The sequence below is a fragment of the Elgaria multicarinata genome, chromosome 21, assembly GCF_023053635.1.
Source record: "Elgaria multicarinata webbii isolate HBS135686 ecotype San Diego chromosome 21, rElgMul1.1.pri, whole genome shotgun sequence".
NCBI classification, from domain to species: Eukaryota; Metazoa; Chordata; class Lepidosauria; order Squamata; family Anguidae; genus Elgaria; species Elgaria multicarinata.
In genome coordinates, this window is record NC_086191.1 from 299,449 (window position 1) to 321,040 (window position 21,592).

The 21,592-nt window shown below is 47.5% G+C and overlaps 1 protein-coding gene across 5 annotated transcripts in view; it reads right to left on the reverse strand.

Moving 5' to 3' along the window:
• The window catches only part of PC (pyruvate carboxylase), a 333,949-nt gene that overhangs the window by 169,869 nt on the left and 142,488 nt on the right, over positions 1-21,592 (reverse strand). For all 5 annotated transcript variants that reach the window (XM_063146129.1, XM_063146127.1, XM_063146128.1 and 2 more), the window contains one exon: positions 13,158-13,320. In XM_063146129.1, coding sequence (XP_063002199.1) covers positions 13,158-13,320 — 163 coding nt within the window. The remainder of the gene's footprint in view (positions 1-13,157; positions 13,321-21,592) is intronic.

Here is a 21,592-nt window from a genome sequence, read left to right on the forward strand (position 1 = left end):
ATTCCCACCCCCGCCCCTGTCGAAACCCGTGAACTGCAATGCAACGTCCTCTCTTTGGCAGAACGTGACCTTTCATGAAGCCAGAGGGAACAACATCAGTGAAGCAAAGTCACAAGGCCAGAAGCAAAGGGAGAGCGTCATTCTCACCCTCTAGAGGTGCCAACACACATCACATCACCAGCAGTTCCAAACAAAGGGCTCCAGCAACAAGAAAACAGAATGAATTCCTCACTGAAGATGGATGTTTCCTTTCAAGATCTGGAAACACTGCAAAGTAGCTAAGAGGCTCTGCTATGAATTCAGTTCAAACACACACACACACCCCTTTGGCCAGGAACTCAATATGAAGATAATGATACCGACCTACCTTACAGGATTGTTGTAAGGATTACAGCAAGATAATGGATGAGAAATACTTTGCTATACAAATCCTGTGTTTGATGGTTGTTATCATCATGATCAAAAGTTGCACTTTGGTTTGCCAAAACCACATCCCTGCCTTGGAAATTTGATCCTGTGAATGAGACCAACAACCCCTTAACCACATCCAGCTGGAGTTAAAGGAGGGGCCATACCAAAGCCCCTTAGCGAACGACAAGAAGTTCAATATCCCCTGCATACAAAGTTCACAGTTATGCATAGAAAGCTCTTCAATACATTACTTTTGTATGTTATACATCAGACTGTTTTTAAATACACATCTAAAGGCACTGTTCAGGCATACTCATCAGACTGCCTGAAGTTCCCTGTCAAGAGCACACACAGGAGCAAATCTGGATTTGTTGTATAATTATATTCAAGGTGCTGTTTTTAAACTATAAAGCCTTACACAGTTCAGGACTGCAATACCCGATGGAACGGACACTACAATCAACCCTTGCCCCCCTCCCCCGTCCAAGTGCCATTTCCAAGAAAGGCTCAGAAGGTGGCAACAAGGGAGAGGGCCTTCTCAGTGCCCCCCCCCCCCAGTATGGAATTAGCTCCCCACAGAGGCCCGCATGGCACCAATATTATCATCTTTTGGGTGCCAGATGAAGACTGCCCTCTACTCCCAGACATTTAATGCCACATGATGGGGCATTTATGCCCATTGTCTAAACAGGTCTATTGTTTTATTGAAATTGTATTTAGCTGCCTAAATTGTTTTAAATTTTGGATATTTGATTTTTTATGCTGTATTCTATTGCCTTATGAATTGATGCAAACTGCACCAGGAGCTTTGGCTATTGGGTGGTATAGGTCCTGTGTCCTAATGATAAACAATACTAAGCAATAATAATAGCTCACCTCTACATAGAGCCTTTTGAGCATTCAAAGTGCTCCGCATCAAGTATCTCAAAAATCCTTACAACGACTCTGTGAGGTAGGCCAGCATTACTATCTCTTTACAGATGGAGAGATTGAGGCTTAGAGAAAAACTTGCCTGAGGCCACTAAGCTCATTCATGGCAGGGGTGACAACTGAACTGGAGCTGAGCTGAGTCCCTGAGCTGCTACACGGGGAGAGAGAGAGAGAGAGAGAGAATGGAAGAAACAGCAGAGGAATATGTGATGTGAAGGTTTAGCAGGGCACAGAGACATCGAGGGAAAGTAGACTTTAAGAAGGGGCTTGAAGGAAGCAAGAGATGCAGCGTGATGCAGAGAGGGGTTCTGGGAGGCATTTCCAAACATGGAAGAGAGCAGAAGACCTTCAGAGGGTTGAAAGAGCCTGAGGGCCCAAGGTTCTAGGCAGGGATGGAGCAGAGGTATCAGGCAGTGGGGCGTATGGGCAGGGACAACATGTGAGCTTTTCCTTTTATTGAGAGGCCTACTGACTAGATCAATCCATTGAATGGGCCTGACTTTCCTTCCCCCAATTCAACTCAGCTTCAAGAAAGTATGGAGGACAAGTCAAGGGTCCAAGCATGGGCCACTGGTTGCCAACTCCTCTGTTCGAATGCAAAGGATAGATGCACCCCACTCCCTGCTCATAAGAAAAGCTCAGCTGGATCAGGCAGAAGGTCCACCCAGGCCAGCATTCTGTTCCCAGCAGTAGCCGGCCAGATGCCCCCATGGGAAACCCACACGCAGCATTGTCTGTGCCTTCGTCTCCAGCATCTGGTACTTAGAGGTAAACCGCCATTGAATCTGGCAGTTTTCTTTAGCTGTCACAGTTAGTAACTGATGGGAGAATTTGTTGTCCTCCATGGAATTGTCCAATCCCTGTTTAAAATGGTCTCTTTGCCATGGCATGAACCATTGTCTAAGAGAAGGCAGATACTCCCCAAGATCTCATTTGGTCATAGCCCAGGATTATATTGAAATCATCAGCTACAATGGGGATTTAAAATACACACACGCATGCTAATTCCCCTGCAGATAATGTTCCTTTAAAAACCAAAACCCTCAGTGCATATGAAGTCCGCAAATATCTTCCCCCGCATTTCATCCTCAGACCCTCATGCTCTCGAGTTCTTGGGGACCTGAGAGATAGAATGTGAAATTGACTAGAACAAAATGGAATTGACCAAAGGCCCTTCAGACAACTAGGCTTCAAAAAGACAGAGCAGAGAAACAGCCCTCTCTGCTTTGAATTAGTCCTTAATTGCAGAATTTATCTATTAGGAGAGATTGGCGGGAGAGATTAGCCAAGCAGTGAAACTGATAGAGGGAGAGAAAAGAAGGGGGGGAATGAACCAGAGAATATTTCTATTAATTAAGCAAAGTCTAAATGGTGCAGTTAGAGGGGAAGGGTATTTTTGCACTGGGACCAGAAGAATGACACCAAGAGTGAACCATAGCAAAGATGCTTCCTGCAAAAGCTCATTAGGAAAAAGGAAAAAGTTTGCCACCACTTCTAGGGACAAGAAAGGTTGTTTCAGACCTCTGGACATGTACAGCCTGGAAACAGGGAGACAGACGTGGGGTTCAAACTCCTAGTGAGCCTTTGGTGAGTGAACTTAAGGGAGTCATTATCCTTCAACTACTCCCCTGTTGTTTTCAATGGGGCTTACGTTGGGGAACTCCCCAGTGGATTTGGGTTGTGCATGTAGTTGTAGGATTCAGATAACTCAACATTGCACACACCAGAAATCTTCTTGAACCATTCCTCAGGCAGTCTCACTCACATTCTCTTTTCCCAAGTGTATCCCTAGAAGCATGCCTAATTTAAATGGAAGCGCAGCAGTCACAGAATCATAGAATCATAGAATAGCAGAGTTGGAAGGGGCCTACAAGGCCATCGAGTCCAACCCCCTGCTCAATGCAGGAATCCACCCTAAAGCATCCCTGACAGATGCTTGTCCAGCTGCCTCTTGAAGGCCTCTAGTGTAGGAGAGCCCACAACTTCCCTAGGTAACTGATTCCATTGTCGTACTGCTCTAACAGGAAGTTTTTCCTGATGTCCAGCTGGAATCTGGCTTCCTTTAACTTGAGCCCATTATTCCGTGTCCTGCACTCTGGGAGGATCGAGAAGAGATCCTGGCCCTCCTCTGTGTGACAACCTTTTAAGTATTTGAAGAGTGCTATCATGTCTCCCCTCAGTCTTCTCTTCTCCAGGCTAAACATGCCCAGTTCTTTCAGTCTCTCCTCATAGGGCTTTGTTTCCAGACCCCTGATCATCCTGGTTGCCCTCCTCTGAACACGCTCCAGCTTGTCTGCGTCCTTCTTGAATTGTGGAGCCCAGAATTGGACGCAATACTCTAGATGAGGCCTAACCAGGGCCGAATAGAGAGGAACCAGTACCTCACGTGATTTGGAAGCTATACTTCTATTAATGCAGCCCAAAATAGCATTTGCCTTTCTTGCAGCCATATTGCACTGTTGGCTCATATTCAGCTTGCAGTCTACAACAATTCCAAGATCTTTCTCGTTTCTAGTATTGCTGAGCCAATTATCCCCCATCTTGTAACTGTGCATTTGGTTTCTATTTCCTAAATGTAGAACTTGGCTTTGTTGTTGTTGTTGTTTATTCGTTCAGTCGCTTCCGACTCTTCGTGACTTCATGGACCAGCCCACACCAGAGCTTTCTCTATTAAATTTCATCCTGTTGTTTTCAGCCCAGCACTCCAGCCTATCAAGATCACTTTGAAGTTTGTTTCTGTCTTCCAGGGTATTAGTTATCCCACCCAATTTTGTGTTATCTGCAAATTTGATGAGTGTTCCCTGCACCTCCTCGTCCAAATCTATATAAATAAAAATGTAAATATTCGTTTGTTCAAAATCTTAAATCTCCGAAAGTTCTTCACCGATTGCTTTGAAATTTTGACACAACGTTGCATTCGAATACGCGCGTGTTTTTATATTTATATATTATATAGATGTCACACCTGTGACAGGTAAAAACATGCTTTTTTAAAAAAAAACGTAAAAGCAACACATGCTGGTCAGGCTGGAACATACATAAGCAGAAATGAAACTGTATGGTGAGTTCTTTCATTTCCCATACATGAACGAAGTCCAGCTGTTGTTCACTTAGCAGTACATCTAGAAATGTACATCTAGCGATTTACAGCTGCAAATGTGCAACAAATAGCCCTGAATCCACTGGCTACAACGTTAACTGCTTTCTTCACGTTATGTCAAAATGACGTGTTTGCGAAAACACTGCTATATTCGAAAGTGCCTATGTATTACACATGGAAAGCCAGTAGAAAATCATTTGAACGACGCAAACGAGGAGAGCGAGTCGACAGACAACCTGGCATATTCAAAGGAACTACGATAGGCAGACTGTACACCGTGCATCCCAATCAAGATGAATGCTTCTTTCTTCGCATGCTCTTGGTAAATGTGCCCGGTCCAACGTCTTTCCAGCAATTGAGAATTGTCAACGGCGTTACACATGCCACTTTCCGCAGTGCATGTCAAGCTCTGAATTTATTGGAGAACGACCGACACTGGGATGTATGCATTAATGATGCGTACAACACGTCACATCCAAATAAAATTCGTGCATTGTTTGCAATCATATTGACCGCCTGCTCTCCATCTCCAACGCAGTTATGGGAGAAATATAAATCGCACATGGCTGAAGATATTTTCCGTCGAATACGCAAGGAAAATTCAAATATGAACATGGATTCCACAGCAGAAATCTACAACGAAGCGTTGATAATGATTGAAGATTTGTGCTTAGAAATCACGAACAAAGTTCTCAATCAATTGGAAATGCCATCACCGAATCGATCTGCTCCTGCTTCGTTCGATGTAGAATTGTGTCATGAACAAAATTACAACATGGGTGATCTTTTGTCGTATGTGCAATCAAATATTCCTAAGCTAATGCTTGAGCAAAATGGCATTTACGATCAAATAATGCAAACTGTCAATAACGGGGTTGGAGAAATGTTCTTCTTAGATGCGCCAGGAGGAACTGGTAAAACATTCCTAATTAGATTGCTTCTGGCAGCAATTCGATCCCAAAATGACATAGCCTTAGCTCTTGCGTCGTCCGGAATAGCTGCGACATTGCTACCAGGTGGAACAACTGCTCATTCCGCTTTGAAATTGCCATTGAACATGCAATTCATTGAAACTCCCACGTGCAACATTTCCAAAGCATCCGGCATGGGAAAAGTATTGCAGAAATGCAAACTTATTGTTTGGGATGAATGCACAATGGCGCACAAAAAATCGCTCGAGGCTCTTGATCGATCATTGCAAGATTTGCGTGGAAACATCAGACCATTTGGGAACGCATTAATATTGCTTGCAGGAGATTTCAGGCAAACATTACCTGTAATTCCTTGCTCGACACCAGTGGACAAAATAAATGCTTGCCTGAAATACTCTACTTTCTGGTGACACGTAAAGACGTTAAAATTAACTTCAAATATGCGTGTCCAGCTGCAAAGAGATTAAGAGATTGCAATTCCCAATTCGATTGGCGTTTGCAATCAACATCAACAAAGCTCACGGCCAATCTTTAGAATTGTGCGGTTTAGATCTAGACACGGATTGGTTCTCACAGGGACAATTATATGTTGCGTGTTCTAGAGTCAGCAAACCAGACAATCTCTATATCTGCACAGACAATGGAACAACAAAAAATATTGTATACCCACAACCATTGTGAAATTAAACATATTACAAACGTGCGCTTTCTCTTTTCTTTCTTTTCCATTTAACCAGCCTGAGCCACAGCAACGCGTGGCTGGGTACAGCTAGTCATTAATAAAAATGTTGAAGAGCACTGGCCCCAGGAATGAGCCCTGCGGCACCCCACTCGTTGCCTCTCCCCAGTTTGAGAAGGTTCCATTGATAAGTACTCTTTGAGTCCGATTCTGTAGCCAACTGTGACTCCACCTAATAGTTGTTCCATTTAGCCCACTTTTAGCTAGTTTGTTAATCAGAATATCATGGGGCACTTTGTCAAAAGCTTTGCTGAAGTCAAGATATATGACGTCCACAACATTCCCACGGTCCACAAGGGAGGTTACCTTATCAAAAAATGACATCAAATTTGTCTGACAGGACTTGTTCTTGACAAATCCATATTGGCTTCTAGTGATCACTGCATTGATTTCAAGGTGTTTACAGATTGACATCTTTATAATCTGCTCCAGAACTTTCCCAGGGATGGATGTCAGACTGACTGGTCTGTAGTTCCCAGGTTCCTCCTTTTTGCCCTTTTTGAAGATAGGGACAACGTTAGCCCTCTTCCAGTCGTCTGGCACCTCACCCGTCTTCCATGATTTTGCAAAGATAATAGACAAAGGTTCTGAAAGTTCTTCCGCTAGCTCCTTCATTACTCTAGGATGCAGTTCATCGGGCCCTGTACTCTTTTTTTGTAGCCTGGCCTTCCTTCCACTTCCTATATGTATCCCTTTTTGTTTTCAGGTCATCTCTAAGCTTTTTGTGGAGCCACATTGGTTTCCTCTGTTGTCTTCTATCTTTTCTCCTTGTTGGAATTGTTTGTAACTGTGCCTTTAAAATTTCCTTTTTTAAATACTCCCACCCATCCTGCACTCCTTTTCTCATTAGGCTCATTTGCCATGGGACCTTACTTATCATAGTTCTGAGTTTATTAAAATCAGCTTTCCTAAAATCCAGAGTACGTGTATGCCTACACTCAACTTTTGTCTCCTTCATAATCAAGAATTCAAGTATGACGTGGTCACTTTCCCCCAGAGTTCCTGTAACTGCCACTTGGTCAATATCAAGTCAAGGATTGACCACTATTGGGCAATATCAAGTCAAGGATTGCCGATCCTCTAGTTCCTTCCTCCACTTTCTGTAGGAGAAAGTTATCACCCACACATGTCAGAAATTTCTTGGAAGGGCCTCTTTTGGCAGTATTGGTCTCCCAACAGATATCAGGGTAATTGAAGTCCCCCATCACACTTCCTTGAAACACTGGCAATTTCTTTCTCAAAAGTTTCGTCCTCGTCTTCTCCTTGATTGGGTGGTCGGTAGTAGACTCCGATTATCATGTTCTTTTTATTCCTTCCCCAGCCTGATCCGCCTGTATTTCTGTGCAGGGATAGGTATTTTTAACATATAGTGCAACTCCACCTCCCTTTCTATTTCTTCTGTTCTTTTTGAACAAGTTATATCCTTCAATTGCTATATGTGTTAAGCTCTCAAGAGCGTGAAAATATGTTTGGAAGTATATGAATGATGCCTGCTTTGATCAACCCCACAATATGAACGTTCTCATGGAGGAGAGTTCTACCAATAGCGATTAGTGGCAACAGATGATTGAACCCCATACATTCACAAGCACTCTACTAGTTGTTGGGGGGCAGACAATTGGGGAGGGCTACTGCCTTCCCAAAGGCATCTGGCTGGCCATGAAGGGGAACAGGAGGTCCCAGCAGAGCCATTGGTAGTGTCATTAGCGATGATGGTAAATGTCTCTGGGGGCTTGTCTACACGGCTTGTTTACCCCGACGTAGCTCTGCATATTCTCATTTTAGGACACATGTGTCAGCTGTCAGTTCGCAGTAACATCACATTTTACGATAATGCGCATATTTGCATCAGCGATTTACCGCGACTTTTCGCTCATGTCCGTGTTTGCTCCGCGCTATGGTAATGTGTCATTGGAAAAGTTAAACCGCATTTTGACAGGTGGGCAGAGCTTTGAGGGTAGGAGAACATGATTGGCAGCTTTCCCACCTATCGGCATGGTGGACCTCCAATGGGGGTTTGTTCCACAGGTGTGGGCCCACTGTTAATATGGTTTAATTCTTAGTTATTGTTTTTATATTTTTGTACCTTAAATCTACTTTGAGCCACTCTTTTTTGCAGAGGAAAAACGGCTTAAAATTTCTCAGCTAAACAATAACAAATATAAATTCTGAGGCTATGCCAGGCCCATTTCCACATATTTTGCAGCATGCCAGAGGGGAGGTCTTTTCCACAGTTGGATAAGTCATCCACCATCTCCGAATACAACCACTGAAGAATTCCTCTTTGGTTGTCCATGCAGGATACCATCTGCCTCAGCCCTGTCTACAGAACGGCAGCAATAGCTTTCCCGGACTCAGGCAGAAGGTGGCTGGACCTGGGAGGCAGGCATTCTGCCATGGCCAGCAGCTTGTCCCCCTCATCACCACGGAGCTTCCTGGGGGCCATCGATCCACGCACTCGCTCCCACCCTAACTTGCCTGATGGGGCAGCTACGTGAGTGAAAGATCTGAGCTACGCTGAGCTGAGAAGGGCAGGTTATAAAGACGGTGCATACATGCAAGGAATGTAATGATCAATTCAAACCAAGTAGCCAAATCATCCACTCCAGGGCTCAGGCCTTTTAAATTCCCAGGAAGCCTTTCATAAAGGCTAACAGAACATCAGCTGAAAGCTCAGAGGCGGTGGCCGTTCATGTGGAGGCTGTCTGGGTCTCATCACATCTGCACAAACTGACGAACACATTGTGGTATCTGAAGAGAACATTGATCAAGGGCCCCCTGCAATGGGGCCACCTCCCTCTTCCTGATCAGTCTGCCACTTGACAGCTCTGCCCCCTCTCATTCTTTGGCTGGTGAGTGATGCTGCCTGTTACAAGCCTCCCCCCATCCGACCCCCTGGTATTTGGATTTGATTGGCAAGAGCTGTTAAGGAAAGGAGACATGCCAGGCATTTGAAATGATGAGCCTGACAGCCAAGCAGAAAGGGCAAAAAGCACAGTAGCCACAAGGGCCCTAGAAGATTTTAAACTGAGGAAGTTAAACAGCCAACCCTAACCCTAACCCTAGACAGAAGCAGAGGCACTTATGAGCATGCACACACACACTTCATGCTCTCTTCACACTAGAGCATCCCTATGATTGTAAGGATGGGGTTAAATTATACAAAGAACAGCTGTTTTAAAATGTTAAAATGTTTTATTGTTATGATTTTTAGGAGTGGAACAGATAAGCGCCAGCTGCATGTGGGCGTTCTGGCACATCCTGGAACCGCTTGGGGCAAGGCCGATCAGCCTTGAGCGAAAATTAACATCTCAGGGAAGGTGTGAAAGATCCTCGCAAGGGAGGGGGGAAGGAGCAGGGGAAACTATCTATAAAGAGTATGCTTTTGAAAGGGGCTTTTGTTCTGAGCTGGATGACCACACGGAATGTCGAAGTATAGTTTGCAATTTAGTTATTTTAGTTTGCTTAGACTGGGTTCTTATTCTGTACCTGCATGTTTTACCTGTTGAATGCTAATCTTGTATTTCCTACCCTTATCCTCAATAAAATTGGGCCTAACCCTCCAGTGCTGGAGCTGTGTGCGTGTGTTCTTGGGATCTGTGCAAAATCCAGTGGAAAAGCCAGCTTTGCTGGGGCGTGCTTCCTTTACAATGATGACACCTAAAAAACAAATGCACAGAGGAGGAGGAGGAGGAGCCTTCCACAGCTATTAACCATGATGTCTAAACAACGCCTCCATGTTCAGAGGCAGTCTAGCTCTGTCACAGTAAGCTCAAGAGCAGGAAGTTGCTGCAATGGAAGAGGAAGAGATCTGCCCCAGGGAGGAAGGTGCATGGAAGCCAGTGGCTGTCAGAAGCAGGAGAATGAACTGCCAGTATTAAGGGTGCTTCCAGAGGGAGAGCTCCTAGTGTTACTAACCAAATGTCCACCAAACTTTTTTTTGTGGAAAGAAAAAAGGTGGAAGAAGTGGCAAGAAAACACAGGAGGGTTTTGAAAAGAGGATGTTGTCAACTGGGAACCCACCCCCACCCCCACAAAAAAACCCCACACACAGGATTCCATGGGTAGAAATACTAACAAGAGGGGTGGGAGATCTTAACAAAGGGCTGACTAAAGGTGCAGTCACAAACAATTCCAAGAAGAAAGGAAAATGGGAGGTGTTTAGCAAAGGCAAGGTCCCTGCAAAAAAAGGCTTAGTGAGGAGCTGTGTTTTTTTAAAGCACATGCATAAGAAATGGAAGGAAGGGTAGGTCACCATGGAGAAAACAGATGAGTAACCCAGACTGGTAGGGACAGTGTCAGAACAAGCTGAGGCCAGTGAACAACAAAAAGGCTTTGGAAATTTGAGGTCCACCTGTTCAGTAAATACAGTGAACTGGTCCTGTTTGTCACAACAAAGAAAAGGCAGACTTTGCTTTTGTCTTCTCCTGAATGGGGAGCTGCATGCAAACTCACGTAAGTAGCAAAACTGATGAGGGGGTCAATATTACAATTCAAGTCTGAAAAGAAGTCAGGCAGGAAATAAAAAGTTACTTTAAATGGGGGCCAGATAAATTGCATCCTAGGGCACTAAAGAAATTTGATAGACACAGGTTCTGTCTATCACCTCTGAGAAATCCTAGAGAATGGGCGAGGTGCCACAGGACTGGAGACAGGCAAATCTGATCCAAATCTTCAAAGGGGTGGGTGGGGGTGGGGGAGAGAATCCAGGAAACTACAGTCTGACTACAATACTAGGAAAGATACTAGAACAAATTATAACGGAGTCTATTTGTAGGCATATTGATGACAAGCCATTAAAGTTAAAAGACTCTTCTTTGCGGTAACTACTCAATGGCTAGTAGCCGTGATGGCTATATACTACCTCCATTAGCGCAGGCATTATGGCTCTCTATACCAGATGCTAGGGAGCATGAGCGGGGAGGGGGGGCGTCACTGCCTTCCTGTTCTGCATGTGGGCTTCTTATTGGGTATCTGGGTGGCCACTGTGGAAACAGAATGCTGAACTAGGAAGGCTTTGGTCTGATCCAGCCTCAGGGCCCTTGTGATACTCAATGGAACCAAAGCCGCAGAGGGACAATGGGCTCTCCCTCACTGGAGATCTTCAACCAGAGGCTTGGCAGCCATCTCTTGAGGGTTCTCTTGCCATGGGTTTCTTGGATGGAGCAGAGAGTCAGACTAGATGGCCTCCAACAGCCCCTCCCACTGGATGATTCCTGGACTCATTGCTGGGGAGGGGCTGTGGCCTTCTTGCCCTGCTTGCAAGATAAAGCTTTCATCTGATCTAGCAGTGCTCTGCCGAGACGATATTGGTCTGATCCAGCGTGACGCTTCTTATGTTCTTGTGACGGGGGTGGGGGAAGTGGGAACACGAGAGGCGTTTATTGACTTGTGCACTGAGTGGGGAGGGGGCCTTTTTGCTCCCTCTCTGGTAATGTTAGAGAAATTGAGTGGCAGCAGATCCACCACAGACAAAAGCACACGCTTCACACAATATATAATTGTAACTCGCTGCCGAAAGGCCTTAGCGTCTCTACTGCCTCAGCTGGTTTTAAAGCGGGTCCTGTGTTTGGCTGTTACCTCTGATGGTTAAGTGTACCTCTGAATATGTCTTGGGGGGGGCAGCGGTGGGGGGCAGCGCTTGCCTTCCCGGAGAGGCTGTCTGGCCACAGGGTGCTGAGCCTCGTGCCCGTCTCTTGGCCTGATCCAGCAGGGTGCTTCTTGCATTTTTCATGAAGAGAGCTGCCAGAGCGGCTGGGATTATTTCAGTCATTTTGTCACCCCCACGGCCATGGAGTTCTGACTGCTAAACCTGGATACTTCACATCTCTGTAACAGCTTTCTGCAACTATCCTGTTAGTACACAGATGAAATTCTGCTTTCGTGGAACGCATCCAGACCGATTCCATTGCTGCACCAAGAGCTGGCGGAGGCCAAGAAAGGTGAGCCAGAAACCTCAAGGCTGCCATGAATGCAGAATACTGACCTTAAATCCAGCTGCTCTTTCTCAGCCTGAAACCCTTCCACAACCTCCCTCTGCAATTCTGAGCAAGGGTTTCAGAGGCCCTCCTCCTCCTCCTCTCCCTCCCCCTCCCTTGCCAAAGCCTCCAGAGGCAGCTTCCATGATGGAGGACGTGGGGGGGGGGAGTCACAGTAAATCCAGCTGGCCTGCCATGAAGCCTCCTCACAAGTAATGAAGTGCTCGTTGCAATCATCCACTCAACTTTTAAAACAGCCTACAAGAAACTGTTCTCAGAGTGGCTTACAGAAATGCTCACATGTAAAATCCATGCTCACAAGAGGTGTGGCGGGGGGATGATCAGGGCTGGAGAGAAGAGAGAGAGGCCCCTCCAGGCCAGGCCCCACTGTCTCCATCTAGCATCCGGGTGGAGCCCAAAAGCAAGGTGTGAAGGGATCAGCCCCTCCTGTGTGTGCGCCACAAGAGCAACACGGGCTGGGCCAGGGGACTCTGTGCCTCCTCCGGCAGGCCCTGAACAGCAGCAGGAGGCAGGAAAGCCGCACCCTGCTGACCTCAACACGTTACCACAGCTGACAGGAGCGAAGAATGCACAAGGACTCCTCACGCAGCCTCCCTTAGGACCAAGATATATTCTCCCACTCATATTGATTGAGGTGAAGATTGTCATCTTGACATACTTTTGTTCTGTATTTCACCTACGGTCAATCTGTGCCTTTATGCTTTGATCTCAGAACCATTGGGCCTTGCTTTTCTTACCTTCAGTATTTATTTCACTTGAGCAGACTTGCGTCATTTAAGAATTTCAAAATTGCAGCTTAAGAAGGAAATACCGAGAGATTCTTCTTAACATACATATTCATCTTCAAGCCTCCCCTCTAAGGCTTGTGGGCACATGTGGGCCACACTGCGCAAGAACCAGAACTCACTCCACCCCTCTCCAGTAGCACCACAGAGTGCTGGGATGGGAGTCGTGCCAGTATCACACTCACAGGGGATGGCTGGGCCAAGAAGGAAAGATCTTGGGGGCAGAAGGATCGGGGCCTGGGGGCCAAGTGGGCGTCCTACCTCAATTCGGCCCGTGTCGGGCTGGAAGCCACGGGCAGGATCCTCGGTGGTCACACGGCACTGAATGGCACATCCGTTGATCCGCACGTTGTCCTGCTTGAGGCCCAACTCAGGGAGACTTTTGCCCTCGGAGATGTGGATCTGGGCATGGACGAGGTCCACACTGGAGAGGGGGTCAGACAAAGGGGGGAGGGGGTGTTAGCCACTGCATGTGTCTCATTGCCCAGTCACAGAATACGGAGTGCAGGACATGCGTTGCTATCTTCAGAGCCAAGAACAACACCTGTAACATTGGATTAAATGCGGGGAGGGGAAGCACAGACTCTGCCACTCACCCACAGACGCGAAGGCCTGTCTTACACACAGGAAGGAGATGACCCTCTTGACCGTGAGCCTCGGGAAGGTTCAGAAAGCAGAGGGGATGTTTTCCTGCTTCCCGGGCTCCTGAAAAGCTCAGCATGACAGGATGAGCCCCTGCCCCTCAAAAGTCGGAGCTGGGAGGAAGACAGGGGATTGTCCCCACAGTCGCGCTGGGCTTTGAAGGCACATGGAGCCCCACCAAAGGTCAGCACTCTGCAGTGGGCACAAATTCTGACTGGCTCCAAAAGGCATAAATGCTGGAGCTGTCTGAGCCCCACACAAACAAGCAGAGGTGCCCAGTCCCGCTTCTGCAAGCGCCAGCTTTAAAACGCCTCTTGTCCTGGAAAGACAGCCTCTCTCCTTTGCCAGGTGGCAGAGAGCAAAGGAGGTACAAAGGAGCAGATGAGGCCAGGATGGCTCAGGAAGGAGAAGCCCAGAGACCGGGATGTGGCCTGCAAAGCTCTGGTTGGCATGCAGTGGAGAGAGACAGGAGGAAAGAAAGGGGCAGCGTCGGCATCCTGCCAAGGCCCAGCACTCTCCGGGAGCCTATCGGGCCCCCTTCACCTGGCTGAGCTGCAGAGCCTTGGCCCAGGCCCAGGCCTTCTCCGGTCGGATGCCCAGTCACTGAGAAGCTCAGCTCTGCTGGGCAGCGTAAGACAGGACCCCTGTCATGTGCTCCTCAAAATGACTTCTTCTCTCCAGCCACTTTTCTACCAGTGGACTGCCATTAGTGAGAGGCCCCTCCTATGATGAAGGTGAACTCTTGCAGCAGGGGAACATTTGTATCCTGGGGGCTCTCCACACCACTGAGCACATGGGGTTCTAGCCTCCACTGACCATTAGCACTGGACTTCCCTGGAAATACCAGGAAATCCACGTGTCTCCGGGGCAACAGGCAAAGAGGCTAATTTGTCCGGAGAAAAGATGAGCACCCTGGAGGCACCCCTCGGCCAGATTTTTTTTTTTTAATGTCTGGGAAAGCCCAGGCACGAGGGAGGGAGCCGGGAAAGTGTTTTTCAGGCCTCCGGAAACTGCCTCTCCACATCCCAGGTCTCGCAAGATTTCAGAGAACCCCAAATTATCCAGTACTCTCGCGAGACTTGGGATTGGCTTCTGTAAGCCAAAAGGAAAAACGCCAACCTGCTGGTTGGGTAGTCAACCAGCCAGGCGGTGGCAGCATGGCAAGGGAGGCAGGGCAGGCTACCCTGGTGTCTGCCTAACACAGGCCCTGCGTAGCAGGGGCGGAGGGGTGCTTTTCCGGGGGCCTTCCACTGTGCGCACGCACCCCCCCACCTTCCCTCGCCCCCCTACCCCAACGCGGGGCCTCAGAAGGCGTGTTTTGAGCGAATGCCATAGGGGAGTTGTTCTTTTTCCTTCCGCTTGAATAGCAGCTGCAATTTGAGTGGAAGAGAAAAAGTCTTCCCTATCACATCCACCTAAAAACAGGCCCTTTCAAAAGCCCCGTAATGCAGGGGCAGGGGGGAACGCTTTTCCAGAAGCCAGGAGAAACCCCCCACCCTCTCCCCTGCTCTCAACGATGTGCATGCAGGAGTTGTAAGCTTTTCATTCAGAGCTCTCTGTGGAAGCAGGCAGTGAACAGCCTACAACTCCCAGCATGCACTGCCTGGGAGGCCTGCATTTACTGAGGCCTAGGAGAGCCCTGTGGGGAAGCAGGCAGCTGTGGTGTGTAGTGGTGACGACGGCCCCTCCGTGGACAGCCCCTCCGTGGACGGCCCCTCCGTGGACGGCCCCTCCGTGGACAGCCCCTCCGTGGACAGCCCCTCCGTGGACAGCCCCTCCTACATCATGGCAGCAGGCATTTGTACTGGTTGCAGCAGCAACAGCACAAGCGCTCGCTGTTTCTGGGCCCCAGTAAGTGCAGCCTTCCAGGCAGTGGGTACTGGGAGTTGTAGACTGTTTTTAAGGCACAACATCCCCCCTTTCTCACTTATATATAGTCTGAAATATAGGGATTGAAATAAATAATGTTAATTAAATGGAGGTGTTATTTCCATTTTAAGCTCTTTTTTATGGTTTATAGTCACAGAGGATGTAAGAATCTGATGAATGATATGTATAAGCATTACCAGTGTGTTACTGCAGGAGCCCTGCCCTCTTTAGCTAGAGTGACCAGTATACAAAAGAGGGCAGGGCTCCTGCAGCTTTATGTGTTATGATGAAAAGGGAATTTTTCCAGGTGCTGTATGCATACGAATGACACCTGCTGAAATTCCCTTTTCTACACATACAGATACAGGGGCCCGATATACATCGGTTTGTGCTGCTTGTATTAAAGCTTCTTCCTTTTGTATTCAAAGAAGAGGCGATGAGGGGGGAAATGCACAGTTGTTTTTATTAAAGGTAAATTAATTTCATGAGGAGTACAAGAGGCCCGAGACTCAAGCTTGCTTATGGATCCAAGTGCTCCAGTATAGGCATAGAATGGTCCTCCCTACAAGAACATACTGATTCATTTCAAAGAAGGGACTAGATCCACAAACACACTCCTTTAAACACCCCAATTAGATCCCTTCATTGAAATGAAAAGTGACCCCACATGCCTAGTTGCTTCATGTACGCATCTGAGCATATACCAAGTTCTGGACTGTGGGTGTACTTTTATATGTTTACCAAGAGTTTAAATCAAACTCTTGGTAAAGAGCACCTTTTATCAGCTTAGGTTGATATACCAACTGCACCCTTATCTGGACAGAGATAGCCTAGCTACAGTAATCCATGCTCTGATAACCTCTCGTTTGGATTACTGCAATGCGTTATACGTGGGGGCTGCCTTTGAATACGTTCCGGAAACTTCAGCTGGTACAAAACAGGGCAGTCCGTTTACTAACAGGGACTGGCCGGCGAGATCACATTACGCCAGTCCTTTTACAACTTCATTGGCTGCCAGTCCAGATCCGGGCCCGATGCAAAGTGCTGGTATTAACATTCAAAGCCCTAAACGGTTTGGGGCCAGGTTATTTGAAGGAACGCCTCCTCCCATATGTACCTGCCCGGACCTTAAGATCATCTACAGGGGTCCTTCTCCGTGAGTCCCTGCCAAAGGAAGTGAGGCAGGTGGCTACTAGGAGGAGGGCCTTCTCTGCTGTGGCACCCTGGCTGTGGAATGAGCTCCCCAGAGAGGTCCGCCTGGCACCTACACTGTACTCCTTTCGTTGCCAGCTGAAGACTTTTTTATTCTCTCAGTATTTTAACATTTAATTTTAACTTAAATTTAAATTTTACTGTTCTAATTCTGTATTTTACTCTTATATCAATTTTGCTGCGTGGTTTTATCCTGGTTATGCTTTTTATACTGTATTTTGTATTTGTGTTTTTAACCTGTTGGTTGTTTTATTATGGTTTTAATTTTTGTGAACCGCCCAGACAGCTATATTGGGCGGTATAAAAATGTAATAAATAAACTGTTGTTTGTCATTGTCATGAAAACTATAAAGAAATATGGTTGATTTTTTTAATAAGTAGGGATGCAATGTTTAGTTGTTTAATAGATCGAAAACTTTTTCAATCTATCTAAAACCTAAGCCAAGGTTTTGTAAGTAACAGTAATTTTTTTTAAAAAAAAAAGTTCACAGCTGGTACAATGTAATGCCTGTGAAACTGAGCAACTTAAGCAGGCAGCTGATTTTTAAAATAAAACTTAGCATTTAGACAGGACTTTAGAATGTTCATAGCACATCATATGCATGACATTATTAGAATATAATCCTTACAACAATCCTGTATGGCAGGCCAGTATTGCAGGGTGGAAGCTGAAAGAATAGTGGTTTGCCTAAGGCCACCCTATGAGTTCACAGAAGTTGTGAGAGCTAATCTAGGGGCTTTCTGGTTTGCTGCTCAGTTTCACAGGCATTTCACTGTGCTAAACTTTTTTAAAAAAAAATACTGATACTTACACCAGCTATGGGTGGCAGGAACCATCTTATTTATTTATTTATTTATTTATTTAGAATATTTATATACCGCTCCTCATTGAAAAAAATTCGGAGCGGTGTACAAGGTAAAATGAAAATAAAAACAGAATAAAACAGTTAAAACAAAATTTAAAAAGAAGCAAAGAACAACAACAACACAGAAATCCAAGGCTGCATGTTAAAGAAAGGCTTCTTGGAATAAAGATGTTTTCAGGAGGCGCCGAGAGGAGTACAAGGTTGGAGCCTGCCTGACCTCCAGAGGCAGGGAATTCCACAGGAGGGGCGCCACCACGCTGAAGGCTCTTATTATTATTATTATTATTATTATTATTATTATTTATTTATTTATTTATTTATTTATATAGCACCATCAATGTACATGGTGCTGTACAGATTACACAGTAAATAGCAAGACCCTGCCGAATAGGCTTACAATCTAATAAAGTTGTAGTAAACAATAAGGAGGGAAAGAGAATGGTGGATTCTTCCCCTGGTGGATTCCCATCGGAGGATGGATCTAGGTGGAACCACCAGGAGCAGGCCCTCGGACGACCTCAGTGACCGGGCAGGTTGGTAAGGGAGAAGGCAGAGCTCTCTCAGGTATCCTGGTCCCAAGTTGTTTAGGGCTTTGTACACAAGTACAAGAACCTTAAACCTGGCCTGGGAGCGAATAGGCAGCCAGTGCAGTTCCCTCAGCAGAGGAGTTACATGCTGGAAAGGGGCAGCTCCAGACAACAGCCGAGCTGCAGCATTCTGCACTAGCTCCAGCTTCCGGAGCAGCTTCAAGGGCAGCCCCACATAGAGCGCGATGCAGTAATCCAACCTTGAGGTTACCAATGCCTGTACCACCGTGGTCAAGCTATCCCTGTTCAGGAGAGGCCGTAGTCGGCGAACCAACCGAAGATGGTAAGAGGCACTCCGAGCCGTGGCGGCTACTTGAGCCTCCAACGACAGAAATGGGTCTAAGAGTACCCCCAAACTACGAACCTGTTCTTTCAGAGGCAGGGCAACCCCATCCAGAACAGGCCATGAGCCTGTCTCCCGGACTCGGGAACCACTCACCCACAGGGCTTCCGTCTTGCCAGGATTCAGTCTCAGTTTATTGGCCCTCATCCAGCCCATTACTGAGTCTAGGCACTGGTCCAGGACTTGCACAGCCTCACCTGATTCAGTTGTCACAGGGAGATAGAGCTGCGTGTCATCAGCGTATTGATGGCATTTAGCTCCAAATCCCCTAATGACTGCTCCCAACGGCTTCATATAGATGTTAAATAACATTGGGGACAAGATGGTGCCCTGCGGCACTCCATAGCTCAATTGCCAGGAGGCTGAGGACTGGTCACCCAATGTTACTCTCTGAAAACGACCCCGTAGGTAGGACCGGAACCACTGTAAAACAGTGCCTCCGATGCCCATCCCACAGAGTCGATCCAGGAGGATACCATGGTCAATGGTATCAAAAGCCGCCGAGAGATCGAGTTGCAGCTGCTATTCAAGCGGAAGGAAAAAGAACAACTCCCCTATGGCATTCGCTCAAAACACGCCTTCTGAGGCCCCGCGTTGGGGTAGGGGGGCGAGGGAAGGTGGGGGGGTGCGTGCGCACAGTGGAAGGCCCCCAGAAAAGCACCCCTCCGCCCCTGCTACGCAGGGCCTGTGTTAGGCAGACACCAGGGTAGCCTGCCCTGCCTCCCTTGCCATGCTGCCACCGCCTGGCTGGTTGACTACCCAACCAGCAGGTTGCATTCCCCCTGTCCCTCTCTCGATAAAGGTCATCCATCAGGGCGACCAAGGCTGATTCAGTCCCGTAACCAGATCGGAACCCAGACTGGAATGGATCTAGATAATCAGTATCCTCCAAGAGTGCCTGCAGTTGCTCCGCCACAACCCTCTCAAGTACCTTCCCTAAAAAAGGAGTGTTAGCAACTGGGCGGTAGTTGCCTAATACCGTCGGGTCCAGGGTGGGCTTCTTCAGGAGTGGTCGCACTACTGCCTCCTTAAGGACAGCAGGGACCACCCCTTCCCGGAGAGAAGCATTTATCACCCCTTGGACCCACCCTGTCAGACCCCCTCGGCTTGCTTTTATAAGCCAGGAGGGACAGGGATCAAGAGGGCAAGTGGTCGGCCGCACTGCTGCAAGCACCTTGTCCACATCATCAGGCTGCAATAACTGGAACTGATCCCACAAAATTGGGCAGATGGTGGCATCGGACACCTCAACTGGAGCTGCACTAAAAACAACGTCAAGCTCGCTGCGGAGAGAAGCGATCTTGTCCTCAAAGTGTGATGCAAAAAGGTCACAGCGGGTCCTTGACGGAGCCAGGGCCCCATTTGCTGGGGAGGATGTTAGCAGCCCCCGGACCCAGAAGAGCTCCACTGGACGGCACTCGAGGACGCAATGGAGGCAGCAAAATAAGCCTTCTTTGCTGCCCGCACTGCCACGCAATAGGCACGATTATACGCTCTACAGCGTGCTCGGTCATCTTCGCTTCGAGTCTTGCGCCATTTGCGCTCCAGCCGACGTCCAGCCTGTTTCATTGACCGCAACTCCTTAGTATACCAAGGAGCAGAGCGGGCACTACAAGACCGAAGAGGACACTCAGGTGCGATCAAGTCGATGGCCCTCCACATCTCACTATTCCACAGTGAGGCTAGGGCCTCAGCTGGATCACCAGCTCTCTCCACTGGAAAATCCCTAAGAGCATTCAGAAATCCATTGGATTCCATCAGTCTCCTGGGGCGGACCATCCGAATGGGTCCCTCACCCTTGCAGGAGGGTAGTAACGCCGTGAGTTCAAATCTCACCAAGAAATGGTCTGACCATGACAATGGGGTTACTTGGACCCCCCCAATCTTCAGACTACCCATCTCACAGCTTGGAGCAAAAACCAAATCAAGGGTATGCCCTGCTTTATGTGTTGGGCCAATGACAAATTGAGACAGTCCAATGGTTGTCATGGAGGCCATAAAGTCCCAAGCCGGAGCCCCAGAGACAGCCTCAGCATGAAAGTTGAAGTCGCCCAGAACCACCGTCCTGGGTTCCTCCATCACCACACTCGAGACTGCCTCCGCCAGCTCAGTCAGGGAGGATGCCGGGCAGCAGGGTGGGCGGTATACCAGCAGCATCCCCAATCTGTCTCTCTGGCCCAACACCAGATGCAAACCTTCAAGGCCTGCTCCAAGATGGAGTGGTTTCCTGGTGATAGAGATGGAAGTTCTATGAATCACAGCGACCCCCACACCCCGTCCCTCCAATCTATGTTGGTGCTGCACTGAGTACCCAGATGGGCAGAGCTGAGTCAGATCAACCCCACCCAGCTCACCCACCCAAGTCTCAGTAATGCACGCCAGGTCAGCCCTCTCATCCAGGATTAAATCATGAATAAGAGAGGTCTTATTGCGGACCGACCTGGCATTAAAGAGCAGCACCACAAGGAAGGAGGGCTCAGTGGATGAGCTACCAGGTACATGAGAACTAGAGGAGGAGGGTAGAAGGGGAATAGTATGAAGACACCTGAAACCTGTTCTACGCTGATGTTGCAACCCCTTCCTCCTGCCATATCTCCTTCTGCCCCAAATCACTGGAATAGTGGCTCCCCCTCCATGTGTCCCTGCATCACGGCTTCCCAAAAACATCTTTACCTACACCACCTATGCACTCACTTACCATTCAAACCCACACTCAGTCATACAAACAACACAGTCACATTTCTCTCATTTATCTTAATGGAATATTCTTCCACCTTCCTCATGGTAGAGGGAATGCATCTTTTAAGAAGGCACACTGTTGCAACAACTGTGTGCACTACCTAAAAACAAAGAAAGAATATTCTTCTTCAGAGCAATTGTTTTATCTAGGCATTGGAGCATTTCCTTATGTGTCTTTTGAGGGGAGCTCCTTTGGCTGGCTGGGCAATTCTGGAAGTTGTATGACTTTTCTCTGCCTAAACATGCATAGGATTGTGACCTAAGTTGGTTAGCCAATTGAAGTATGCTCAATTGAGCTCAATGCAGTTGCTTCTGAGTAGACCTGTATAGGATTGCTCTGGTCAATCTACCCTTGCCACAGTATCTCACTGGCAAGTCTCCCATTAAGGTATTTCCATTGGTTCTACTGATGAAAATTCTGACCAGCACAATGTCTCA